Genomic DNA, 27,833 nt, shown 5'->3' on the forward strand with positions numbered 1-27,833 from the left:
GCTGGCAGAGGAACCCTGAGGGAGATAGCGATGGGCCAGCCCATTAAGCTATTTATGGGGCAGACATAGGCCCTAGAAGAAGGACTGTTGTGATAGCAGTGATTTAAAATTAAAAAAATAAAATAAGAATATAATAATAAACTAATTAAAGTGTTTTCAACATTGTCTTAAACAGTGCTCTCTGCTTGTCACCTCTACCATTGCAGGGTTTTTCCATTTAGAAGTCAAATCATCTCTTAGAATTTTACTGAGTATCTCTTATATCTGAAAGCATCCTAGACTCTGGGAATAGCAGTGTAAGTTTACAGAATACTTTAGAAACTCTAGGAATAAAGTACTCTAGGAACAAAGATAGTGTATCAAAATATAAGTGTTCTGAGGAGGATACAATGTTTACCAGAAGGAAGTTAGGAGTGGATGGGGCACTGTCTGAAACAGGATGTCAGGAAGGCTGTCTCAGGTGCACAGACTGGGCAGGAGGCAAGTGTCTTTAGAGTTAAAGATACACACACAGACACACACACACATGTTCCTGTGTGTAGTGTGGAGCAGTGTCAGGTGAGTCCTGTGAAGCTTGTTCTGGTGACATTTTTCTCCAAGTGACATGCTGGGCTTGGCCAAAACGCAGGTGGTGAACATCATGCGAAACTGTCTAGATGTTATGGAAGAGAATCCAGTAAAGTCTGTCTGGGATTGGGATGTGGGTATTGGAAAGAAGGAAGAGTAGACACTGTGATTTCCAGGGTTTGGAGCTGAACGACTTGAAGAATAGGGATTGGGGAGAGAGCAAGGGAGCCACTGTCAGGAGGTCTGTCTCTCTCAGAGACATCTGAATTCATGTATATTCAGATAACAGGTAGCCAATATCTAACCTGTAAAGCCCTGAAAAGATACTGGTCTCCAGAAGATGAGGACCTCTGTCTTATACAAGTCCCTTTTCATGGTCTTGCTTAGTTGAAACTGCTGTCTGTCACTGGAATGGTAAGTCACCTCTTCACCATATTGTAATGTCCTGTAGGTAAAATTCAGGAGGGTATAAAAGAAAGAGAATGTTTGGGAGGAGGGGCCTGGGATTTAATCCTAATTCCATTGGCTAATAACTATGATATTAGGAAGATGATTTTACTTATTCCTTTAGAAAGCTGAAATGGCATTATTTGTTTCACTAGTGTGCTATAAGCATTAAAAAAAAAAAACAAAACCTTTGCGAGTCAGAGCATTTGACAAATGGTAGGCACTCAGAAAGAAAATGGAACAGAATGCCTTTTACCTATTCCTTGTCAATCTCAGACATGTAAACAATGCGTGTTGAACATTTCCATGCCCAACACATTCCGGTCTACCTTGTCTCTCTTTTATTCTTTTAGTAACTCACTAAGTCCAATTAATACTGACAGTTGCATTGACTGGCTCTTATGCATTGATCATAGCTGATATGAATGTGTAGGTACAATGGCCATGTCCTGTCCCAAAGACAGCACGTTATAGCACCCCTCCCATCTCCCAGCTCTTACAGTCTCTCTGCCCGTCCACTTCTGGGATGGTCCCAGAGCCTTGGCAGGGGGTTGATATGAATGTCCTATTTAAGGCCAAGCACTCCATAGACACTTCCTCTCAGCGTGTTAACGAGTTTAATGAGTCTCCACATTAACTGCTAGCCACTTCGGAGAGAGCAGAAAAATTTTAGCAGCCTTAATGTGATTAAAATAGCCCAGAGCAATGAGATTTCCCTGTAAGGAACATGGGCTGTGATTTTTTTTTTTCTTTCTAAACCATCCTTCTGTGTTCTGTGGATCCAGTAAAGAAAGGAAGTTCAGTAACTCAAGAAGCCTGCAGAGTGGGATGAACCCAGGGGCGGAGCATGAGACGTTAGCACGCTAAACAACCTGGTGGCTGGACCGTATCTGTCCCCTCACAACAGCCCTCCAATACTGCCCATCCTTCAGGGTCCCAAGAAAGACCTCCCTCCTGGTCCTAGCCCTTATAGATGATGCCCTCCTTAAGTTCATTGAACACTTAAAGTTCATTGGTTCCAAGCATTATTCTCATTGAGATAGGAATCCAGTGGCAAACAGGTTCACGGTTTTCTTCACAGAGCTTACTTAGCATCTTGGTCTGACCGAGATGTAGCATGACTATAGCCAGCCTTTTAAGTTACCTACAGAGCCTCACAGGCGACCAATAAGTGGTTTTCCCAGACCCCCTACACACCTGGTATTTGGTAAAATGTTCTGAATGATGAAAGGACTTTCCATTTGTCTCAGAAGCTTCTGCCCAGGGTCTGCATGTGATAAGTACAGCTGTGGCTGCAGTTAGTACCCTAAGTCCAGAGTATTGCTATAAGGGTGAGAGGCTGGTAAACAAACTCAGTTTTTTCTTCTTACCCAGCCCACGTGTATCCGTGTTAAATAAAACACTCATGGGGACCTAGAGAGATAGCTCTGCTGGTAAAGTACTTTCCATGCAAATAGAAGGATTTGATCCCCAGAACTATGTTTAAAAAGCCGAGTGTGGAGGTACACACTTGTAATCTCCGCACCCACTGGGGAGGCAGAGATAGAATCCTCCAGGCTTGCTGGCCACCACCCTCACCTACTTGATGATCTCCAGGCCATTAAGAGATCCTACTTAAAAGGGGGCCGGGGGAGGGATGGCGGCAATCACAGTATCCTGTCTAGAAGCTAGCATTTCTTAGAGCTTCTCCCAGCCTCTGTCTCTTATGTACTCTTATGTACCCCCCCCCACACACACACACACAGCCTAGCTGTCCCTAGCATGAGGCCTCCTGAGCCTTTGGGAGGGAGGTTAATACAGCTGTCTTGTTTAGGGCTGAGTACTTAGTCCTTAGCCTCAACACTTTGACCTTTATGTTGTTGGTAGTAGGGGTGTGGTCACTGTTAAGTTTCCTGTGTTCCAATGGATAGCCCCACACCTTTGCCCATAAAGACAGCAAGTACCATGTGGTTTTAGTGGGTTATCCAATATGGGGGAGGGGGGAGAGTAGTTGTCTGAAGAACTCATACCCAAGGTTGGAGCCTCTGTGTGCATACACGATTTTATGTGCCCACACACAAATGTGCGTGCACATGCTAAAAAACACATATGAACTGTTTCCTCATGTTTCCTTCCTTTTTTCTTCCCTCTGCTTTTGTTTCCACAGGTCAGTGTTGAAGTTTTGGTAGAGTATCCTTTTTTTGTATTTGGACAGGGCTGGTCATCCTGCTGTCCTGAGCGGACCAGCCAGCTCTTTGATCTGCCGTGTTCCAAACTCTCCGTTGGGGACGTCTGCATCTCGCTCACCCTCAAGAACCTGAAGAATGGCTCTGTTAAAAAGGGCCAGCCTGTGGACCCTGCCAGTGTCCTGCTGAAGCACGCAAAGACCGACAGCCTGGCTGGCAGCAGACACAGATACGCCGAGCAGGAAAACGGAATCAACCAGGGAAGCGCCCAGGTGCTCTCTGAGAACGGCGAACTGAAGTTTCCAGAAAAAATCGGATTGCCTGCAGCATCCTTCCTCACCAAAATAGAACCGAGCAAGCCCACAGCCACGAGGAAGAGGAGGTGGTCAGCCCCGGAAACCCGGAAACTGGAGAAGTCGGAGGACGAGCCACCTTTGACTCTTCCCAAGCCTTCGCTCATTCCTCAGGAGGTTAAGATCTGCATCGAAGGCCGATCTAACGTGGGCAAGTAGAGACCGTGTGGGCAGCTGAGGCCTGGGCCTGGGCCTCCTTTGCTGTCTGTATCCAGATTACTGTACTGTAGGCTAAATAACACAGTATTTACATGTTATCCTCTCTAGGTTTGTATTCTAACCTTGTCATTAGAGTCAAACAGGTGTGTGGCAGGAGACTGGTGCGTTTGCATTGTCTGCAAGTGTCTGCTGAGGAGCTGGCAGGGGGTGTGTTGTGGGGGGGTTAAGTGGTTAGAACTGTGGCCGTGGAGCTCCAGGCCATCCTAGGTGGCCCTTGAATGTGGCTTCATCAGCACCTGCCTTCTCCAGCAGCACAGAGTCGAGGGGCATCAGTTCCCACTGGTTTCAAGAGCAATTTCAGTGGGAAGTAACCAGCAAGAGTGTGTCTGGGTGCATCCCTTGTGGAGGGGTGCGTGGGTACGATGGCAGTGAGCGAGGGTCTCTCTTTCTCTGCCTCCATCTCCCTCACTCTCATCATGGAATTGGGGGACCTGGGTTTCCTACATGCAAAGTCATCAGGAGCCCAGCTTCCAGGCATTGTAGAGAGGCAGCAGGCAGCAGATGGGAAACTAGTTTCAAAGAACGTGGTTCTCTCCAACATATTTTACAATAAAAAAGCAACTTTTAATCATAGATATATATAGATATATATATTTCCCCCCATGGGGCCTGACTGCACTGAGGATTTTTTTTGTTTTGTTTTGTTGTTTTTTTTGTTTTTTTTTTTTTTTAAGTCAGCTGCCACTTGCGGGATTTCATTTCTGCTTTACCAGTCCAGTGACATCGCCAGGTGTCACGGTGGGCAGGGAAAGTCCTTGCTCAGGTCACTCCTGGACAGGCAGGTAGCGGTGGGGCTGGGGGACAGAGGGAGCACCCACACTGTTTTCTGTGCAGTGTTAGGAAAACCAATCAGGTTATTTGCATTGACTTTTGCTCCCAAGAGGAAAAATGCAAGCCTCTCCTCCCCACCATCCCTTGAGAGCCAGGCGGCTCTCAGAGCTGAGCTGGCAGCATCTTTTCTATCTTTTAGGTCTAGTACTGTTCATGACTATGGACAACTTGGGTGCCGCTTCTTTTTTTCCTTAATCCCAGTGTGACATGCGGAATTAGATCTGGAAGATGCTCGTCTGTTACTACCTTGTAAACAGTTAAAAAAAAAAATGTCGTGCAGGCTTCTTAACCAAGCATCTTGGTCTGTCATTCAAAAAGTACTGTATCTCACTTTCGACTCTTTGGGAAAAAAAGACAAACCTAAGTTGCTTTTGTTTTTTTTTTTGTTTTGTTTTTGTTTTTGTTTTTCTTCTCAACACTGTAACTACATTTCAGCTCTGCAAGATTGCTCAAAGTCAGCAATCGAAAGCTCCAATCTGGTTTAAAGGGATGAATGTGAATTATGAACTAGCCCGTGACAATATATGACCACCAAGTACTACCTGACGGCAGGCACTTGTCACTTTGATGTTGGAGAAAGAGTTAAAGGCATATGCAGAATTGGCAGCAGAGAAACCGAGAAGAGACACCGAGGAAAAGACACTCGATTTTTGTCCAGTGTTTTTAGGGTGAACTCCTAAAGAATTTTGCGATTTGCACATCTTGAGTTTATAATCTGTGTGGTATTCCTGCAGTTTTTACCTAATAACATTGTGGGAAATGTTTGGGAGGGTTGAAAGAGCATAAATAAATGTAGCAAAATTACTTTCTAACCTGCCTAGACCCTAGGCCCTTTTTAGAAGGCTCTGTCCCTTTGAGATTTCATTTTTGTCACCTACCACATCTGTCACCAGAAGCCAGGTCTGAGAGTCTTCTTCAGAGTCATTGAGAGTTTTCCATATAGACATTTTACATATGTGAGCAAGTATTTTCATTTCTGGAAAAAAAAAGAGTGTTAATATTATTTTTTAGAAACTTAGGTTTCTATTTGAAATCAAACTAAAATCTAATGTTTGGTACAAAAACCCAGAAAGGGTATTTTCAAAAAGTCACGAGTTTTCATTCCCAGAGGTCAAAATATCATTTGTGGGTTCTGAGTATGTCTTAAAGTACTTTAAACCAAGTTTTATAAATAGGAAGAAGTTTTTTAAACATTCTTACTTGGCTGGCTGCAACTAACCTAAATAAGTACTTATTTGACTTTTCTTTTTAGCCATTTAAAAAAAAAAAAACAAGACTTCTTCCATTTCTCAAAATAGGAAAAAAAAAAAAAAGACCCTCCCCTGGCAACCCACATGCTGGCTATCCAGTCTCCGTTCACAGTGGCTTTGGTTGGGACTAATGATCCATTTACAGACCGTTTTCTGGGATGTACCAAAAACCTTTGATTAGGTCCAGAATAGCTAGCCTCTTTCTAAACTTCATCACCCTCTCCACACGCTAGCAGAGCTGGGTGAACCCATTCTTGCAATCAGATGTTTATTTATTGCTGTGATTCTTTTAGTTTTTAATCTTTCTGTTCAGAGACCTTGCTTCTTCCCTATATCTGCTCAGGGCACTGGCACTTACTAGGTTTTTGTTTTTGTTTTTGTTGTCTTTGTTTTTTAACTTTCAGTGGTGAGAAGACTAGGAGGCTGCCACTGGTGCACTGTGTGCCGTTATCTACAACAGCCCCTGTGAGCTCAGAAAACACACACACACACACACACACACACACTGCTCTCTGGCAGACTCCGAGGACTGAACTGACTGTATCCACTAAGCCGACACTAAAATGGGTAAACACACGTGGCTCAGAGCAATAGGAATATCATAACTTTTGTGGTTCTATTTCAGGTATAGGAATTATACAAATCATTGGTTCTTCTGAAACATTTGTCACACCTTGTTCTCCGGCTCCCTTAGCATGTGCAATACTTTGTGTGCCAATAGTGTGCTATCTGGTTAAAGTTCCTTACCTTTTGGCTTTTTCCTTGTTCTGTGGGCTGACCTTTCTTCCCTGCGCTGGCCAGAGAAAAGCTGGAGGGATTGAGCCAGGAGAGGTGAGCCTCCTCGCTTTCCCCTTAAAAGCGATGCAGGGTACTAGGGTAGGCAGCCTATGGGAGCCTGTGTGTCTGTCACCAGGACACAGCGAGAACCAGCCAAGGAGACCTGAGGGAAGCACCTTGAAGGCCCATCACCGCACCCAGCAAAGGCCCTTCGCTCTGTACTGAAGCTGGAATGGAGTGAGGAGGCAAACTGGGTCCTAGGACACATTCTGCAGCAATGTGGTCTTCAGTGAACCCATTTTCAGTCTCTTCTGAGTCCTTGAGACTTTGATCCCTGCCTTTGACACAAGCAACTTATTGCATATGTGTGTGTTCTGAGTATGCTCCACCAATGGCTTTGGAGGGGACCACCTGGCAACCACACTCACCATTCCCTTGGGACAGCTTTCTCTTCAAATAGGACCTGCACACAGAGGCGGGAGCCACCTCTGATTTGCAGACATTGATGGGGCCCTCCAGGCTCCAGGAGCACCTGCGGTCAACTGCATAGGGAGCACAGTGACGGCAGTGCCCTCATTGGACAAGGATCAGCCACGGGCCTCTGTACCTGTCCACTTTGCAATAGTTACCAACAGTCGTCCTTCATTCTCTTCTTTCCTGCTTTCCATTTTAAAACAAAGTAACAGCAGGCCTTTTTGTGTTTACAACGGAACACAATCACCAAGAAATTAGTCAGGGCAAAAAGAAAACATAGTAATATTACTAATAAGAAATCAGCAAACAAGAACCTCTTTCTAGGGATTTCTAAATACACAAAGTGACTGTTCCTTAGACTGTTTAACTTTAGAATTATTTCAGTTTGTCTGGGCCACCTTGGGGTCAGCGGGATGGGGTGGGGATCAGGGGAGAGAAGGCCACGGATACCACTTACCTCAAATCTTTTTAAAAGTGGAAGTCCAAATTGCATTTAGGGGAGGGGGGGGGACTTGCAGGATAATCATCCATGTTGGTCACATTTTGCTTTTCTCGATTCATCCAACTCAGTTTGGGATGGCCTGATTTTTGTGGTGGTGGCAACAGAACGTCCTTAACTCTGAACCCTGACCTTGTATGTTTTCTGTTAGGTGAGCTTTTTGGGTTCCTCCCCGACCCCCTTACCCCATGAGGAAGTGGCAGTGTCCTTCCTTCTCCCTTGCAAGGAACCCTGCAGAACCTTCCACACGTCTTACTCAGGGATGGGGCTGGTGTGTGTGTGTGGAACACAGATGTGTTCAGCAACGGCACTTTGGACTGCTCTGGAGTAGGGTTGTACAATTTCAAGGAATGTTTGGATCTCCCCGCACCGTGTGGATTGCTCCTTAGCTACTGCACAGATTGCAATATATTCCTGCTGCACGTTCAAGACGAGCAGTAGCTCCTCGTAATCAGAAAAAAAAATCCACGCTTTGCACATAGTTTGATCTTTACTGAAATATGTTGCCAAAATATGTTTCTGTTCTAGCTTTGGATCTTTTCCTTTCTTTCCTTCTTTTTTTTTTTTTTCTTTTAAAGAAACAATTGACGATACCTTGTAACATCTGCGACTACTAAGGAAACCTATTTTGTAGATGCTTTTGAAGACACTAACACCTATTTCAGACTAGCGGGTGAGGAGGCAGAGCTCTTGGGATAGAAAGCCAGACTTTTTGAGTTGAGTTGGTTGGCATGGCAACTGTTTCCTGAGCCACAAGCCGCTCAACCAACTGGTCTGCTCTCTCCTGAAACCCTCTGAGCTCCCCATTTCCCAGTCACCCCCTTTGACTCCAGGGGAATACAGGGCCTCCAGTCTCCAGGGTCCAATCCAGTTTCTTTGGTGGTTGAGATGAAGGGCAAGAGAAACATACTTTGTTGTTTTAAAAGTGGAGCAAAGGTCTTTGCTTCCACGGTTGTGTTTTGAAGCCAGGATTTCCGAAATAGAGAATTTAAGGAAAAAAACAAGTAATAACTATAGAGAATCTACTTTTTTCTTTATAAAGCACATGCATATGACCTGTTGAGTTGGGTTGGTTTCCTCCTTTGTCCATGAACAGTGTTGTATTTCTGTTCCTAAGGCAACTCCAAACAGTTTGCACACCTCTACTCTGGAGCTGAGATTTCTTTCACATAGATGACCTCGCTTCAAATGTTACCTTACTGATAGGCTTTTTCTTGTAGCGCTATACCTTGTGGGAAGTTTTCTGTTTTGTTTCGGTTTTTTTTTCTTTAAAGTACACCCAATTTGAGCAGCCGGGGTGGGGGTTTGGGGAGGGTTGAGGCACTCACTTTGGGGGGGTACAGATAAATTTTTTTAAAAAAAATTGCACAAAAGAAAAATGAATGTTGAAATGATTCATTCAGTGTTTGAAAGAGATAGATCTGTTGAAACCATGAGTTTCATATTTTGTGTGTAATAAAAAAACAAAAACAAAAAAAAACAAACAAAAAAAACAAAACAGAGGAGGGGTTTGAAAGTTACATGTTTGGGGGTTTTATTTTTTTCCTGTATATAGCAATTTGTTGTCTTGATGATCAAATTTGTATGGTTATGGCCTGGAAGAATTATGATGTCAGAGGCTCTTCAACTATACCGTACCTATGCTTACTGTTCTGTTTTTGTTACACACGGCTCTTGTGTGAAGGATGGGAAACGCTGTATTCCGCTATTCGAGGATACTGTCCATTCCTAGGCCGAAAGTACTTCCCTAAGTTCCCTTCTTAAGCCATTGCAACTTTACTTTGGATGATGTCTGACATTTTCAGCACTTCCTGTTCCTCTAAACCCAAAGAATATAATCCTGAACATGAAGTGTTTCTAAAAGGGATCCTCCTTCCCAGTAGACAGGAAAAAAAAAGTTGAGCCTTTCGTCTGCCTCCCACCCCAGACCTCATTCACATGGGGGTAAAACATCCATTTTGGCTTAAATGCTTGGCTTTCGTTTTGATATTTCTCAAGCAGAGGCCAGACGAAATGTGGAGCAGTTTCTCAGAGTTACTAGTCCTGTTCAGCAGTTGAGCTGGGTGGTGCAAACCAGACAGCGTCGGGGCTTTGATACTTCAATTCCGGTTCACGTCCCTTCCCTTACTGTGCAAGTTCTTATGGCTTAGATTCACCCTGACAAAGGCAGAAGTGAGGTGGCTTCAGCTTTTCCCATCCCACCCCGACGCTTGTGTACAGGACCTTGACCCGTATTCACATGAAGTGGGTTTGGCCAATAGATACCATCTACATGATACCAGGCTCTAAGAACTTCCCCAACACTTTTTAACTGAAAGGAGTAAAGTCTTCCACTACAGATTACTTGGAGACTCCATCCACTCACGTCTTCTTGTTCCTTTGCTGTCTGGATGGCTAATCTGAAGGCCTGTGTGGGAAGCACTGTTTACAGTAACCCTTACCAAGATAACATACTGTCCCCCTAGACTACCGAGCTGAGGTGACACTGGCTTAGAACTGTTGGAGTGAAAGATCAGTTACTAAGAAGGTTGGTGCATAGGTTTTCTCCAGTTCTTACAGGAGCCCCCTACTCTGAAGTTATTCTCTAGTCCAAGGGTGGGATGAACTGTTGAGTCAATGAGACATAACCATGGCAACCCATCATCGTCCCATTCTGTGACTACCGCCCCCCTCCCCAACCCACACTGCTCAAGTGTAACCCCGGGTAGGTAGTGTCAGCTGAAAGGGGGTTGTGGATGAGTCCTGTCAGTATTTTTTGGTGGCCTTTCAATAAGACAGTCTGCATCTCTCTATAACCAGTAGAATCTTGGCCCTAAAGAACTTGAGATCTGCGCCAGTTGAAGGGTTTTAACAGCAGGTTCTCAAACCCTCTAATTTCCATTCGTTTGCCTCCCACAGGCCAAGCTGAAGCAGACACCAAAACTTGGGCTAAGGGTACTACCATGTGGAGAACTAGGGAAAACAATGTTCTTTTGCACCTTATTGAAAAGAAACTTTTAAGTGCATACATAGTTAAGAGCTTTTATCGTGACAGGAGAACGTTTCCGTATGCGTGCATACTCTCTGTAATTCCAGTGTAAAATGTTGTACTTGCACTAGCTTTTTTAAAACAAATATTAAGAAAAATGGAAGAATTCATATTCTATTTTCTAATCGTGGTGTGTCTATTTGTAGGACACACTCGAGTCTGTTTATTGAATTTTATGGTCCCTTTCTTTGATGGTGCTTGCAGGTTTTCTAGGTAGAAATTATTTCATTATTATAATAAAACAATGTTTGATTCAAAATTTGAACAAAATTGTTTTAAATAAATTGTCTGTATACCAGTACAAGTTTATTGTATAATACTCGTACTAATAATAAAATAACAGTGCCAATTGCAAACCTGTGTCTTCGCTGTCAGATTCCTAAAGAAAGCAGTGACTGAGAGAGGTGAGTCCTTCACTGCCCCATCCACATCACCTCAGTGCACCCTGGGGAGACCAGTGACATGAGGCATGGATGTCCCTAATCTGCCATCTCCCATCTGCTCAACATTCTAGGTTTTTCTTCTCAAATGATTGGCAGCTTTGCACCTTATATGGCATTTATCAGTGCAGTCTTCATTTTGGCTCCAACTGGTGAGTGATCTGTGGTTACTGAGTATGTTCTCCTGCAGTGCGTGCTTCGTAGAAACCTGTGGAGCAGAGGTCTTCTGGCAGGAGAAGCCTGTTCCACGTCTGTCTCGGAAGTACTGTGCACAGGTTGGTGTGGGGCTCAGCTTTGGGAAGGTGTGGCTTGGTGGTGGTTTAGGAAAAGCACGGCTCCAGTAGCAGCAGCAGCCCCCAGGTATGCCCTGTTCCCCTCCACACATGTCGATGGTGTTCTTCTAATTGAAAGCCAAGCTCACACAGGGGAGAAGAAAGAGAATGCCAGAAATAGTTGAGAGTTCTCACTTGGCCAGGGAAGAGTGGGGACTCTTTGCTTCTATTTTCTTCTCCATCGTATTTTTGAGCTATCCAAGTAGGATTCATCCCAACAAACCAGGCAGCCTAGGCTACACATAGTAGCACGTGGCTCCTGAAACAAGGGTTTGGGGTTCTAGATATTGTATTTTAAGTAGCATGCTAAGAAGCCTCCAGACTAGAAGAGCTGCTCCTGGTACGCAATGGGCAAGCCTGCTCACATGATTTGATGCTAATAACAGACTGTTTATGGCTACCAGTTATCCTATGGCTAGGATAACTCCAAAGACTGATTAGGAAAAATACACAGCTTGCTGTGATACTCTGAGGCATTGCCTTGAAACTCTTGAAGCATTGCTCCAGTCCAAGACCAAAAGGTTCACGCTCCCCTGCTCCAGGATTGTACTTGCCTTTACAAGGAAAATGCCCTCCTATACCTACGACCCAATAGGTAAATGGGGACACTGATCGCTCTGCTTCCTGTCTGCAGAGATGTGAGCAGGCAGCCTCTCATAATCCCAGCCACTTCTGCCACCATAGCTCCCATTCCATCACAGGAAGTCCTGTGTGTGGGCAGTGGGTCTTCTTTGTCCGTGTTATGTTTGCCTGGACGGAAGGGTGCTCTCACAGTAGGTCCTCTAGGCCCATTCCTATCATGCACTTGCTCCAGCAAAGGGAAATGTGTGTTGTTTTTATGAAGCCTCTGCCTCAAGATAATCCTGGTGTCTGGGTTTTTTGTTTGTTTGTTTGTTTTTGTTTTTTTGTTTTTTGTTTTTGCAAGAGCTTGGCCTTCATCTGCTTAGAACTAGATAGCAAGGGGCCTGCCTTTGGCTACGTAAAACCACCAGTCTATAGAGATCCTTACCAAGGAAAGAGCAGAGTGGCCTTTGTTACTGCAGGGAAAGGAAAACAGAAGCCCAGGGCAAGACCATTCTGAAGCAGCACCTATACTGACCACATGCTATGGCACCTTCGGGACAATGTCCCCACAGTGGAGCATGCTGCATTGTTAACCCAGGGACCAGGCCTGTGGTGTTGTATTGTGCTATTGAGGTATTATATTGCAAATTTGGAAGAAAGGCACAGGTCTGAAAAAACCTGCTACTGCCAGTCCACTTGAAAGTCTTAAGACTTCCTTTTCGTCCCACTTACTCTAGGCTCATTAAACTGACCTCAGGGTTTAAATATGAAACACATGCCCTATAGGATAAACCAAGGGAGGCTGACACTAGACACAGATGGGGCAGACAGGAAGTAAGGTCCTCTAGACAAGTGTGACATCCTGTTTGCTTTGAATACCCATTTTTGCAATGATGTTTGGGATGATTAATCTTGCCAAGGAGACTAGGTTTAGAATCACAAAGGAGATAAAATTATAGGTGTGTCTGTTAGGGTGTTTCTGGAGAGGATTAACTGAGAAAGTGAATAGCATCATCCCCTGGGCTGGGGACCTGGACTGGATAAAGAGGGTGAGGGCAGGGGAGGCAGGAAACTAAATGGAACAGCATTCCCCTTTCTGATTTCTGGGTTTGCAGAGATAGACATAAGCAAGCAACCTTGTGTTCCCAGTCACAGCTGCCGGCCACTCCCATCGTTCCCTACGGTGATGGATGGCTTCGACTGAACTTTAGCTGGAAGAAATCCTTCCTCCCTTACGTTGCTTCTTTCAGGTATTTGGTCACTGCGATGGGAAAAGCCGTGAACACATCCAGCATGCAGCCTTCCCAAGTATACCAGTCATATTTCTACAGGTATCAGAGCAATTCTTCAGGGCTCTGGGAGGGAGGCTAGAGAAGGGTGCAGAATGCAAACTTCTCAAACTTTAAGTATAGTCTTATAATACCAGACTGGAAATGGGCTGGCCATCTCCCAAGTCCTGATATAGCTGGATCTTTCCTGTAGGCACCAGACAATTAATTAACCCTCATTCAGCAATATCAGTCTTTCCTCACGAATGTGGAGTTTGCCTTTTCAAAGAAAACACACTCCTGTGCCTGCTGATAAGCCTTGTTGGGAAAAACAACCTGACTCTCCCGAATGCCAGGGCTTTGACACTGCAGGGCAGCTCACAGGGCTAAGTAGGGCCTTTCTCCAAGACAGTCTCTCTTCCTAGTCAATAATGGCTACCCTCTACATAGTTCCTCAGTCCTTCCTAGTTAGTATTATACAAGGGACTTTCCCCAACTCACACCCTAAGCCTCTTTAGGCTGCAGAGCATCTGGCTCTCAGCAAGGTTTCCTCATGGCCTTTTCATTAAAACATCTGTGAGCCTTCAAAATGGTTTATAACCTCTTGGAGAGGGGCCAGCCTAGCTGAGCTGAAGCAGGAGGATTGCAAGTTCAAAGTCAGCCTCGGCTAATAGCTAGATCCTGACTTTTAAAAAGAGAGAGGGGCCAGCCTGACAAGTTAAGATGAACTGTGTACCTGACATACTACACAAAAATCCAGGACAGGACAAGCTTGCTAGCTACAAGCAGCTCCATACAAGCAGGGAGACAAGCTAACAGGTGGGGCGATTCATGGCCAGTGACCCTGCGACCCTATGACCCTGCAACCCTGCTCATGACATTTTTTTTTTTCTAGCAACAAACGCTGGAGGTGGCAGTAGGTGGGGTGTGAGCTACTTGAGCTCTTGCTCAGCCTCACAGCATACTCCCTCCCCAGCCAGGGGCCTTGTGTGTTAACCATTGAGGGTCACTTACCTGGCTGGGAAGGCTTTCCCAAGGCTCATGGCTCTATGAGACTGTGCTCTTGAACATGCAAACTCCAGCACTCAGTCAAGCTCATAGCATTATATTAAAAGTGAAACCATTGTCCTTTAGAAAGAAAACAAAAGGCAGACGAAAAAGGAGGGTGCAAGGGCTGGTTGAAACCAGGAGGCAGTGAGTTCTAGGTGCTGACCCAGGGCCCCACACAGGCACTAAGGCGAGCCTCAAGGTCTTGGGCTACACGAATCAGGACAAGGACTCAGTCTCAGCATCTGTGATAGCAGTCAGCCTGCGAGGGCAGATAAGGAGGGGATGGGCAAAGCATGGCAAAAGGAGTCGTCCACAAGGCTCAACACGTCTGCATCCCCGAGGTTAACAGAACACTGTGTTGTGCTGTTGGGTCACCCGGATGAATGTGGCTCTCCTGCTGAGCTCTTTGAGCTTGGCGGCCCCTACGTAGGTACAGGTAGATCGAAGTCCTCCGAGGATATCCAGAATTGTGTTCTCTACATCCCCTTTGTAAGGCACTTCCACGGTCTTGCCCTCTGAGGCCCTGAGAAGGGAAAGAAGAGGGGTATGGAGGATCAATCTAGTTCTTCCCCCTTAATAACCAAGGTGGAATTCTCCCATCTAAGTTAGTTCCTCTTTGCTAAGGTGATACCATTTTTTTTTATGAGTAATCTACTGTGGGACCCCAAAATCTACTCACCTGTGATACCCAAGTAAGTGCTAATGACTGACAAGAGGTTAGCACAGCAATAAGGACCAGGCAGCAGTGAAATACAGAGTACGGATTTGAACTTGTGTGACATTGTGGTAAGGCTGCGTTGCGAGCATGAGAGAGACAGCAGCAGGCGATGCCGCTGGCTAGCTGTGGGTGGAGGTCTTGCTTCCTTCAGCATCCTAAATGAAGAACCCCAAGATCTGAACACACTTCCTGAACTGAGTCTCAGTGTTTCTGTGACACCTCCACCCCGCTGAATGTCCCCAGATGGCTTCTCCCTCAGCTCCTGGCATCTGTGTTGTTGCAGCCTGCCCTGCTTTTCTCTGTCCACTGCTCTCTTGGGAAGAGACTCTGCAACAGCTGGAAGGCGGGAAAACATACTTCAGATGGAGCATGGAGTGGCCACTCAACCCTGTGGCTCAGTGTCATCTTGGCCCCGCACAGTCTCCACATGGCCCTCAGGAGGTGACTGTGGCTGCTGGATAAACAGCGGGCTTGGCTGGAGATTCCAGGAACCGTGACGACAGGAAGGAGCCCAGAAGCGACACTAAGGGTTGTGCTCTTCTTCTCACTGAGGCCAACCCCATACCTCTTGCTCACCTGGCTCCCCCTGCCATGTTTATCAGGGTTCACTTGAAGAGAAGTGACGAGAGGGAATGGCAACTGCAGTCAGCCTGTCATTCTCTGAGAACTTCCCACACTACCTAATGAAGCCACTCAGTGGAGTTGTACGACTTCTCTTTACACAATATGTCAGAATACCACACCCTGGGAAGAAACTTCGGACTGTGGGGCAAGTGTCTGGGCACAGAGAGTGTGAGCCAGCAAGGAGTAGGCTTCCCATCCTTGGGTGAAGCCAGCGTTTTTTAAACACGTGAGACATTCTGCCCCATGTCCTTAATGCAGCCCATCCTCATAGCTGGCTCCAACGAGCATCAGTGACAAGATCTTTGGATCAGGGCAATGTACTAGGTCTGGTCTGACTTGGGTTTTTTGGTTTTTTAAAGCATCCAGGAGGCTACTCTAGAAGTAAATGGAAAAGACCAGGTGACCTTGGAGAGGTCGTGGGTTTTAAAACCACGCATCACCCTAGAGTCTCGATTCTGAAGTCAGGTGATACGGTTAACCAGCTGAGAACATAGCCATGACTGGTCTAAATGAAATACTGTAGGCAACAGCATCTTCTATGAAAGCTCCTGTCAGTTTGCTACACATGAAAGACCACTCTTCATCCCCAGAGAACGAATTATCTTAGGCCAGAGATGGAGGGCAACAGAGGTTGAGACAAGGCAGGACTCATGTGTAACCCACATGAGGCTGGGTCATCCCCTCCCTGGCTTAGACCTCCACCTTCTCCGTGCTTGCTTTCATAAATGCCAGCCAGTGCTTTGTACAGAGATGCTGGATCTATTTTCTAGCCCCTCCCATAGAGGACAATAATACAGAGTAGCTCTAGCCAGACTGGTAGACATAGCCTAAGCCGTGTGGCAGCCATACCTGTACTCAGCGACGCCTCCCGCATGTTTCTTCATGGCTGTGTCTGAGCTCATGCCGTAGAAAAGTTTCAGCTTCTGCCCGTTCCTCTCAATCACCTCTCCTGCACACTCAGTGTGGCCTGAAAACATGCCTCCTAGCATGACAAAGTCCGCACCAGCTCCTACATGCCAATGAATGGACAAAAGGACAGAGCAGAGGCAGGCTCAGAGTACAGCATCAGGAAAGAGGGTCTTGCCTGCTTCACGCTCCCTGACTAAGTACAAAATGGTTCCCCATCCTTCTAAGACTGGAGACTGCAGGGAGTCAGGGATACTGGCAGTTGGAGGTGAAGGGACAGTCAGCACTGCCTTGAAGGGATCGGTGACTGGCTATGAAACCTTCCAAACAGGTCTTGCTCCTTTACATCCAGAAAGGCATGAAAAATTGCATGCATCTTACAAAGCACATCGCCTGGCCTTGAATTCAGTACTACGACTGTAGGCTGGGGATATAGCTCAGTTGGTAGAGTGCTTCCTGGTTATTCAGGAGGCCCTGATCCCAGCATACACCAGGCATAGTAGCGCATGCTTGAAATCTCAGCACTTGGGAGGTGAAAGTAGGAGGGCAAGAAGTTACTCAAGATCATCCTTGGCTATATAGCTAGCCTGGGCTACTTGAGACCTTATCTCAAAACCAAAAACAATTGAACAAAATGTCAAGTGATCTTTCTATGCTGCCCTTGGGTAACTATGGGTGTCAAATATGATGTGCTACAGTTGAGTTCATGTGTTGCAAGTTGAGGTGAGGCCTCTGGGAAGTCTTGCAGGTTACAAACATAGCATTTGCTCTTTCCCTATATGATGCCTTGATCAGGTTGTGGGACAGCAAAAAGGTTCTCTCGAGGGCTCAGGCCAGTACCAATGCATCTTGGGCATCCCAGCCTCCTCAGCCATGAACCAAATTAACTTCTGTCAACTGAACAGTAGACTAAGACGTGAGACACTAGCAATGACTTCTCCCTCTGAGTCACCAAGGGTTCCATTTGGAACTAAACTGGTCCATAACAGGGTGTAACAGTATCTTTTATTTACCTGATGTAATTGTCATCTCCGAGGCCCACTGCTTCAGTCTGCTAACCTAGGCCTGGACCTGGAAGCTTCTAGCCTCTGAACAATCTAATCTAGGCCAAGAATGTTTTCAGCCTCTGAGACTTACTGCTGAATAAGCTCACCCTTTCTTCTTCTTCCTGAATTCTAGCTAGCTGGTTCACTCAGCTGTTCTAACTCAAAATTCCTCTCCAAGCTGACTGACTCAATCTGGCTTCTCTCTGGGCCTCTGACTGAATTGCTTTGCTTGGCCTCAAACCCTTGAAAATCTGTCCCAATCTTCTGGCTTCTTCTCATTCTCTGGCTCATTTAGTCTTCCCGTGTCTAGCTCGTTCTCTCTGCGACCTGCCTCTCTTCATCTGTACAGCTCCATTTTATGCTGCCTCTCATTCCTCTCTTCTCATGAGAACTGGGCATGTCCTATTCTGTCAAATCTTTCTCTGATTCATCACATTGTCTGCCACTCAATTACACATCGGTTTCAAACATGGCTACTTCCTTCTACAAACTAAATTCACCTTCAGTGCTTGAGATTAAAGACGAGTACTAAGAGCATGTCTGTATTCCATCCAGAGGGATTAGAGGTGTGTGCTAAGGACTGAGCCACACCACAGTAACAGTTCAGGGTTTTTGATCATGGTGTGATCAAATATCCTGCAACGGGTGCTGAGTAATCCGAGAAAAGGACAGGCCAATAGCAGGTGAGAAGCAGCCTGGATGTCTCTGCTATGGTCATCTGAACACTTATAAGGAACACACACACACACACACACACACAGGGTATGCACTGAGTCAGTTCACTCTGCTCCATCTGTTAGAAGGCGGTGCTGAGTGGCGCTGGCTCTCAGTTAGCAAGGTATGGACTCTACAGTGTGCCACCAGCAGCTCCCAGACACCAAGGCTGACTACCCCCCCACCCCGTGATGTTTAAGGAGGCAGTGGAATAACCAGTCTGGCCAGACCTTCAGATGAAGGAAGTCACCAGCAGGAACCCTGAGCACAGATCTACTACCCACAACTGCTGAAACTGGTTCCTGGTAATTTTTATTTCTCAACACTCAAATTGTTTCCCAATTGGCTTTTCCTAGATGAGGTCCCTGTCTCTTTCCTTGGTGCATGCAGGACTACACTTTAACAGAGCAGGTCAAATGTCTGAGGAAAGCTGAGGCAAGGGACAGCCCCAAGCCCAGTACCTTCTGAAGGACAGTAGGTTTTAAGTGTGTTTAGCTCTCACTTAGTGCTGTGGCCCATGGTGGGGGAGGTGGAGGGGTACCAGGAGGAAGCCCACACTAAGTAAGGCTTAAGGATAAGGTCAAGGCCATGGCTTTAGAGAACTGGAGTTCTCCCTGCACCTAACTGTAGACTGTGACCTTGTCATCCCCTGGACCTTAGACAGGCAAGACAAAAGAGGGTTTGTTTCCTTCCACAGCTGGTCTAAGGGAAAACCTTTTTTTTTTAATGATATACTTTGGGTTGCTAAGAAACTGCGCCAGCAGGAACACTGTCCAGATCCTCCTCTATCACTACTATAAAAACAGACCAGGGGCTGGTGAGATGGCTCATTGGGTAAAGATACTTGTTCCCAAGCCTAAACAGCTGAGTCCGATCCCCCAGACCCACATGGTGGAAGGAGAGAGCCGATAACTATAAAATGACCTCTGGCTTCCACATGCATGCACAAATGCAATGCAACTCAAATATTAAAAACAGAACTTTGGTTGTTATCACTAAGACACAAAAGTTTTCCACGACAGTGTGTATGTGTGTCCTGAGTGTAGCGTACCACTTAATAATCTGGGGCTGGGCAGCTAGTTCCACTTTCTATATGGTTTGTGGAAAGAGAGCAGCACACAAGGGCTCAGCACCCTATTTTACCACTCTTAGGAACCCAGAGGCCCTACAGCAGAGACCCTGCTAGGTTACAGTGGGCACTGCTGCCCTCTAGTGGGAAGCAGCCTGGTCAACCTTCAGCCACGACTGGATCCAGCCTGGAAGAGGTAGGTAGGGGCTGCTTCAGGTTGAGCCAAAACATCCTGGTGGTGTCTGCACAGCAGAGCAGGCACTGTGCAGTGTCCCAGGAGCGCTGGGCATTCCTCTCTCTCAATGAAAACACCACAATCCACAACCCACTCCTAGCACGAATGACATCATTCCACATCCACATTCTGAGCTCCCAGCTTGCTCAGCTACAGACCCGAACCAGACTGAGCCAGGAATTTGTAAGATGGGAATGAAATCCAGGCAAAGGAAACTCCTAATAAGATCAGACGCCCCTCGGGGGTTCCCTTCTCCATCTGGTTCTTCCAAGCTGCCCGGAGCTCCTCCTTCCCTGTCAGCCTCTCTCCCCATGTGGCAGGGCTGTCCCTCGTACTTACCAAAGGCTTTGGCGACATCTCCTGGACATGTGCAGCCTCCATCCTTCGAAGAAAGGAGGGAGAGAATATCAGCAAGGTGGGAACAGGCCAGATCAGGCCTCACCATTAAGAAGGAAGCAACCAGGAGCTACCTCCCACCCCTAGCCAAGCAGCTGGCCCACCAGCCAGGACATAAGGCTGGCTTTCTAGGATTCTTAGTTAGTACCCTTCACTCTGTGCCTTCAGTTCCCCAACTAGAGTTACTCCCCTTACTCTGAAGGTCAGAGGCTGTCACCTCTGCCCATCTACCCCCTGGGCTTAAGGACCTATGTCTGAGGAGGAGGAGGAGGATAGTGTGTCAAGACTGGCCACTGCTTTCTGCTAGACCATTATATAACATGCCCACTCCCTGCTCCCTGTTCCTTCCCCCTCAGAAGCCACCCCTCCCTCTCCCCTTCCCCTTCCCTCCCTGTAGAGAGGTGAGATTTATTTAGTCTGAGTGCTAGATTATTTTAAGAGCTGAGAAAAAGGGCACGGAGCTGGCTCCTTTATCTTCTCAGCTGCCTTTTGTCTCCAGTCCATCAGACGTCCTTAAGAGCAAGTGCTCACTGCTGACATCCACTCTGCCCACACAGCACAGGCTGGCCTCATGGGCAGCGGGATAATCTGCAACCTTAGGTTACAGTAACTGGCTCAAAGTTCCCAGGATACAGCCTTCACGTGTTTCCTTATTAGCGAGACCCCAAACGATTTGCTATCCCAGCAGAGCCTGGGTGATATAGAAAGAGGAGGGTGATGATACTCTGGAGTGCCAGCAAAATACAGGACAGCCCTGGAAGCAAAACGAAGAGGTGAGGACAAAATGACAGGGGTGAACAAAATGACAGGGGTGTAGCCAAGCACAGCATGGGCTTGACAAACACCGAGACCTCAGAAGGAAAGGCCTGTCTTCAAAAAGTGGGAGCCAACTTCGTGGAGCTGGACATTTGGGTTAGGGACAGAACATAGTACTTGGGGTAACTTGGGTGAAAGTTGGCAAGACAACCACACCTCTCAAGCTGGAGATGGGGACATCTATCTACAAGAGGGGCAAGTCCCTTTGCAAAGAGCATCCCACCCTGAAAGCACTGGGCTCTGGTGTCTCAACACTCTTCTGTTTTGCTGGAGAGAGTCTCACTACATCAGCCTCCTGAGTGCTGGGATTATAGGCCTGCACCCCTCCACCATGCTTGTTAGTTGGTCTCTATCACCTAATTGGCCCCTACGCTCCAAGGAGGAACGTTCTAATCCTGCTGCTTAGCTAACCTTGCTGATAAATGTCTGCAATCCCATTACTCAGAATGTAGAGGCAGGCAGTAGGATTCAGAAATCAGAGACAGTTAGACATCATCGATAGATAGATAGATAGATAGATAGATAGATAGATAGATAGATAGATAGATAGATAGATAGATGAGTGGATAGATAGATAGATAGATAGATAGATAGATAGATAGATGAGTGGATGGATAGATAGATAGATAGATAGATAGATAGATAGATAGATAGATAGATAGATAGATAAGTGGGGAAGTGTTCAAGACTCAGTCTTTCTTTCCAAACATTTCTAATGGTAATTATTTGCCCAGTCAAGTGCGCGGTTCTTGAGTGGCTTCCATGAAGCCTGACTATTTGAGAGTCAGACTCTCTGGACAAGGCATCTGGGCAAAGACCTCAGTGTGACGTCATAGAAACCATGTGACTGCTTCCAGGCTCTGCCATGCTTGCTTCTCTTCACTTCCAAATGTTTTCTTTCCACTTCACACATCCCTTGCTTACCCCATTCGCTTTCTAGAGTTTTCTCTTGCATAAAAACCAGCTCCAGGAGCTGGACAGGCAGCTCAGCAGGTAGAAGTGGTAGCCATGCCCAAGTAAGTCCAAATCCCATCCCCAGAACCCACATGAAAAGCAGGAGGTGGTGGCATGCACCCGTAATCCCAGCATGAACCTGTGACCCTGGCATTCCTCTGATGAGATGTGGAGACAAGAATCAGAAAGAGAAGGCTAAGAGGCAGCTAGCCTGGGGTACACAGCACAGCAACAAGACTGCTTCACATTGTATGAGAAAACCGACTCCCAAAAGGACCTCCACTCATGTGCTCAGATTATATAGACACACAAAAATAATGAAAAATTAAAGCCAGCTCTATCCACAGGATTTCAAACCATAATCAGATTACATAAACTCAAGCTTCTGTTAATACGCGTCCTCAACAATGTGACTTCGGAATACTCTCTGCTTACTCCTAAGTAGCTTGGGGCTACACTAGGATTTATCATGTGAACACCCGAAAATACAGGATAGTGGCCAGGACTAAGGCCTGTCTCAGAAGCCCTGTGTTACTGAGACCCCAAGAAACACTTCAGGCTGATAGGCACACTGTTCTTCCAGAGGACCTGGGTTCAATGCACAGCACACACACAGCGGTTTTCAACTGTGGGATCTAGAGGATCTGATGCCCTCTTCCGGCTTCCACGGGCACCAGACATACATCTGGTACACAGATACATGTGAACAAAAACAATTATATACATTAAAAGTTTTGTAAATTAAAAAAATAAGCCTATTTTCCAGTGGACCCAAAGTCCTTGGTTAATGTGGTTGCATAATACCACAGAGAGACTATTGTATCCACGGTGTCGTCTGTACTCTTACGAAATGGGTGACGCACATCCAACAGGCCAGAACACAAGAGGTGTTGAGTGTAAAGCAATTTCACATGATATGTCAAGGGGATGAAATTGGCACCTTCTACAGTTTACAGGTATTTTCCGAGCACAGTTCAAAGAGTTTTATCATGCTCTCGGGAAACAGATCATGGGGCGCTCTCCTGTCATCCTGTCATCACCTTCCCATGCTGACAGCTGCTAAGAAACTGTAAGACGAATGAGTCCTGGGCAAATATGCAAAGCAAGAATTGACAAGCATTGCCTGTCTTGTTTTCCAACATGCTTAGTGTTCTATTTAAGGACAAAAGGTATTATGCGATATGTGATAGGAGTGGTTTGGTTCAGCATGTCTCCTCTGATTAAAAATAATTGCTCAGGGGCTGAGGTGATGGCCCAGCTGGTCAAGCATTTGCCTCCTAGTGGTGAGGAGCTGAGTTTGAACACCCAGATCCCATGTTAACAGCTGGTTGCAGCAGCCCGGGGCTGATAGTCTCCATATTGCCACAGATGAGGCCTGGAGATGAGACCCTCATGCCAGACAACTAACCTTGCCTGTGCAGGAAAGTTCCCGGCCAATGAAAGACTTCGTCTCAAACAAAGGTTGAAGGCTGACACACATTGAGGCTCAGGTCTCTGAAGAGAGGATAGTAAGAGCAAGCATGGGGCAGGGGGAGGAAGGAACTCAAAACCAAGTGCCTCTCCCTGGCCAAGGGAACTCACTTACTCCCCAATTCACACCTTAGAAACACGACATGACCTCCCCCAGTTGCCAGCAGTAGCCATTCGAGATGTGTATATGACGCAGAGCTACTAAGACCCCTGATGGCAAAGGGGCTTACAATCACACCTGATTCTTTGGGGCTCTGGCACAACTCTGTCCTCCAGTTGTCACAAAGTTGGAGCAGCCATGATGGCCTGCACATGAGACCCTTGAAAGGTCAGACCTTTAACATGTCTTCCTCGACAGAAGGGGTGGGGACGGTTATCAGACCCACCCCACAGAATCAGGCCACCTATACCTTCCTACCCAGCTGCATGTGGGGTAGGCTCATAACGAAGGTGGCTTTGGTTGGAACTGCATTCAGGCAGCACTGTGACTCATGCTGGGGGTGTGCACTCATGCAGCTATTTCACACACACACACACACACACACACACACACCCACCCTCCTCCTCACCCCTACTCTTTGTGAAGCAAGCCCCAATAATTATTGGTTCATCATCCTGCATTTGGGTGGGATCATTTCTTTGTTCAGGCTTCAGTGTCTAGTCTGGGGTGAGCAAACATTCATTCCTGTCTCCCCTGGAAAAATCACACGGCAGAGCTAACCTCAAAATCGTTAATTCATTGGGATACAAGCCAGGAATGTGTATGTGTAAACACAAGCTTCTTGGAGAGGTTCTCGAAGCTAGATCCCGACAGAAACTTGGACAGCCACTGGCTAAGGAGAGCCCAGTCTTCAGGGGTGGCTCCAGCTAGACTAAATGCCCTCCCTTGCTTACAAACGCAGACTGGCAGCTCTGTCACCTTTTTTACATACTTCAATAAACATGGGTTCTTCTCAGTGGGGCAAAATCTGAAAAAGTGCTCCTTGTGTGTGTGTGTGTGTGTGTGTGTGTGTGTGTGTGTTATAGAACTATCTTTAACCTTCTTTCATTTATTCTTGTGTGTAGCACATAGTACAGTGGTTCTCAGCCTGTGGGTCACAACCCCTTTGGATACTGAACAAAGTTTTCACAGGGGTCTTAGATAACATGCATACCAGATATTTACTTTACAACTCATAACAGCAGCAAACTTACAGATATGAGACAGCAACGAAATAAGTTTATGGCTGGGGAGTCAACACAGTGGTGATGGCATAAGTTCTTACATTTGGACTTGCAGGAAAATCTATCAGTAAATTCATGTGGAAGCCTGGCCTAGCAATTGCCTAAGTCAAATGATTGGAAGGTTTGATACATACAAGTCAAATCAGCACTGTTATGAACCGTTAAAAATATATCATCACTCTGAATGTATACAATATGTAATTATACATATATACAAAAATGTACATGGATAGATGTACGGATGGATGGATGGATGGATGGATGGATGGATGGATAGACGGATGAAAGGGGGAGGGGAGAAAAATAGAGAAAGAGGGAGGGAGAGAAGGGAAGTTGGTAGATAGCCTATCTGTGATGGTTTGTATACACTTGGCCCAGGGAGTGCCACGATTAGAGGGTGTGGCCTTGCTAGAGAAGGTGTGTCTCTGTGAGTGTGGGCTTTAAGACCCTCATCCTAACTGCCTGGAAGCCAGTATTCTGCTAGCAGTCTTCAGATGAAGAAGTAGAACTCTCAGCTTCTCCTGTACCATGCCTGCCTAGATGCTACCATGTTCCCACCTTGGTGATAATGAACCTGTAAGCCAGCCCCAATTAAATGTTGTCCTTATAAGAGTTGCCCTGGTCATGGTGTTTGTTCATAGCAGTAAAACCCTAACTAAGACATTATCTTATATAGCTATGATTTTTCCACCTGTTTATTCAACCAACCGCAGATAAAAATATTTAATAAAAAAAATCTACACCTGTACTAAATGTGCACAGACTTTCTTGTTATTCCCTAAGCAATGCAAGATAGTGACTGTTTCCCTAGCATTCACACTGTATAAGGTAATCTGGAGATGATTTAAAGTATATGGAAATGTGTATGAAGGTTATACCTCAATACCAGGCCACTGTACACAGAGACTTGAACCTCTGTAGACTTAGTTTCCCATGGGAGTGCTGAACTCCATCACTTGAGCGTATCAAGGAACCGCTGGGCACATCATCTATCCACCCATCCATGCATCCACCCATCCATCCTCTCAATTAACCAAGCAGGTACCATGGCCTACCACAGCCTGGGCCCCAGAGTGAGCAGCTCAGATCACGTAACTCTTGGCAGTGATCCACATGGCGGTCCTGTGAATGATGTGTACGGAGTTCGTGCATTTGATGGGCTGAAGATCATCATCCCAGGAGTTCTGTCGGAATACTGGTGCCATGTTCAACTCCTTCCTTCCCACACCTTGACTGATACTGCCCTCAACAAGTCACAGGTGAGGTGGAAGCATCCGACTACCTCAGCTCACTCTTCCTCCTTCCTGTCAGAAGCTCCTGCTGACTCAAGATCTGAGGTTCACTTCCCACCTGCGCATCCCTCGGCTTCCCCACCCGCTCACACGTTCCCAAGGCCACTGAGCTCTCTAGTTACCGGGTCTCCAACCATGAATCCACCTTGGTGCCTGTCATGCACCTCGGAAACCAACATGAACCTACAAAGCCAGAGTGATCTTTTTCCTCCACAGCCATTCTTAAGAACCAGCCCATGAGGCCAAAGCGGAATCTTCCTCGTTGACCATACACACACACACACACACATACACACACACACACACACACACACACACACACACCAACTCCACTGCCAAAGCTCAGTTCTGTGCCCTAAACACGCTTCCTATTGGTGTCCTGCTCCTTCTTACTCCCTCCCAGAGGAGCCGCCAGCCTGTTGGTTGCTGAAAGGCCATCTACCCACTTGCATCCTCCTGCTTTGACATCTTCAATAACTTCCCACTGGGCTGAGAAGAAAGCCCCAGTTTTTCACATGCCCCCCCCAACCCAACATACACTCTCAAGAACTCCTCTGTGATCTGCTTTTCTACCCTTCTCCCCCTCCCCCATCTCCTCCAAACAGTGACTTCCAGTTTTTGTCCCCCCTCACCATGTTCTTCAGCTTCCTTCTGTCATCTCATCTGTAACAAACCCCCACATTTCCTTATCATGTCCCCAAGCATTTTCCAACTCCAGAATCTGAGATACAATGATGTGTCACCTGCCCCTCCCAAATCCGTTACCTGACATCCAGATCTCTAGTACCAAGAAATGTGATATTTTTAGAAATAGGGTATTTGAAGGCAGCATGATCCCTCAGAGCCAGGGCAAAGATCTCCCCCAGGGTCCCCAGAGGCTCTCAGACCCTAATACTCACAGAGATGATGTGCCCCTTGAGGCCATGGGCGGAGTCAGCACACTCTATCACCGCGCTCAGCTGTGGGTAGCCCACTCCTGTCTTGGTTCGGGTGGTACACACAGAACCTGTAAGGAAAGAGCGGTAGATTCATGGAGGGTTCTGCATGAGTCGAACACAATAGAAAACGATACCCCTTCACCATCATATGGCCCTGCCCCAGTGAAGGGGTGACTTTTCCACAACAGTGGACAATATGCTGACTGAGCAAACACATGGCCTCACTATACACTACCCCACTGGCCATATGAGCCCCTCAAGTCCTCACCATCAAGGGCAAATGTCCTACACATTATCGCCACACAACCTTTCTATGCCTTTCCTGATGTCATGTCTACCCCCTGCAATGGATGAGCACAGAAGCCTCCTCTCCCTCCACATATAGAGAGTAAACTTCCAGGGGTCACCCAGAATCCTCCCAGCCTGCTCCTCGCTTTCTCACCCCCTCCATCTGCCAAGTTACTCACCCCTCTGCACCTCACCTCTGCACCTCACCGCCCAGACTAGGGGACTGAAAACTCAACACCACCTGGTGTGGTTGTAATGGAATGAATTTGCATTAGGGCAAAGAAAGGCTTGCCCCAGGGTTTGACCTTCACAAATCGTTGGAATGAAGAATTCCAACTGTATTCCTATTACTCAAGCCTGAGCCAAACACAACCCAGCTTCCATTTTTCTTAATTTCATGCTATATACCTTCCACCCTATCTCCTTGGCCTGAGATCCCACTCAGTGCCCCCTGCTCAGTCTAGATCACTGGTTCTAAACTTTCCTAATGCTGTGACCCTTTAATACAGTTCTTAATACTGTGCTGACCCCAACCATAAAATTATTTCATTGCTACTTCATAGCTGAAGGTTTGCTACTGTTATGAATCATAATATAAATATCTGATATGCAGGATATCTGATATGTGACCCTTGTGAAAAGATCATTTGACTTCCAAAGGGATCAAAACCCATAGGTTAAGAACCACTGGCCTATGCCAGGCAGTGGTGGTGCACGCCTTTAATCCCAGCTCTTGGGAGGCAGAGGCAGGAGGATTTCTGAGTTCGAGGCTAGCCTGCTCTACAGAGTGAGTTCCAGGACAGCCAGGACTACATAGAACAACCCTGTCTCAAAAAGCAAAAAAAAAAAAAAAAAAGAACCACTGGCCTAGACTCTGAG

At 46.5% G+C, this 27,833-nt stretch overlaps 2 protein-coding genes across 4 annotated transcripts in view; one reads left to right on the forward strand and one right to left on the reverse strand.

Moving 5' to 3' along the window:
* Atxn1 (ataxin 1) overlaps positions 1-5,905 on the forward strand; it is a 176,794-nt gene extending 170,889 nt beyond the window's left edge. For both annotated transcript variants that reach the window (XM_028763152.1, XM_028763153.1), the window contains one exon: positions 3,161-5,905. In XM_028763152.1, coding sequence (XP_028618985.1) covers positions 3,161-3,691 — 531 coding nt within the window. In that variant the 3' untranslated portion in view covers positions 3,692-5,905. The remainder of the gene's footprint in view (positions 1-3,160) is intronic.
* An 8,398-nt stretch (positions 5,906-14,303) lies between these two features.
* Gmpr (guanosine monophosphate reductase) overlaps positions 14,304-27,833 on the reverse strand; it is a 38,969-nt gene continuing 25,439 nt past the window's right edge. For both annotated transcript variants that reach the window (XM_028763228.1, XM_028763227.1), the window contains 4 exons: positions 26,628-26,734; positions 19,916-19,958; positions 16,456-16,615; positions 14,304-14,787 (listed from right to left, as the gene is read on the reverse strand). In XM_028763228.1, coding sequence (XP_028619061.1) covers positions 14,607-14,787; positions 16,456-16,615; positions 19,916-19,958; positions 26,628-26,734 — 491 coding nt within the window. In that variant the 3' untranslated portion in view covers positions 14,304-14,606. The remainder of the gene's footprint in view (positions 14,788-16,455; positions 16,616-19,915; positions 19,959-26,627; positions 26,735-27,833) is intronic.

The sequence above is a fragment of the Grammomys surdaster genome, unplaced genomic scaffold, assembly GCF_004785775.1.
Source record: "Grammomys surdaster isolate TR1022 unplaced genomic scaffold, NIH_TR_1.0 137, whole genome shotgun sequence".
Taxonomy (NCBI): domain Eukaryota; kingdom Metazoa; phylum Chordata; class Mammalia; order Rodentia; family Muridae; genus Grammomys; species Grammomys surdaster.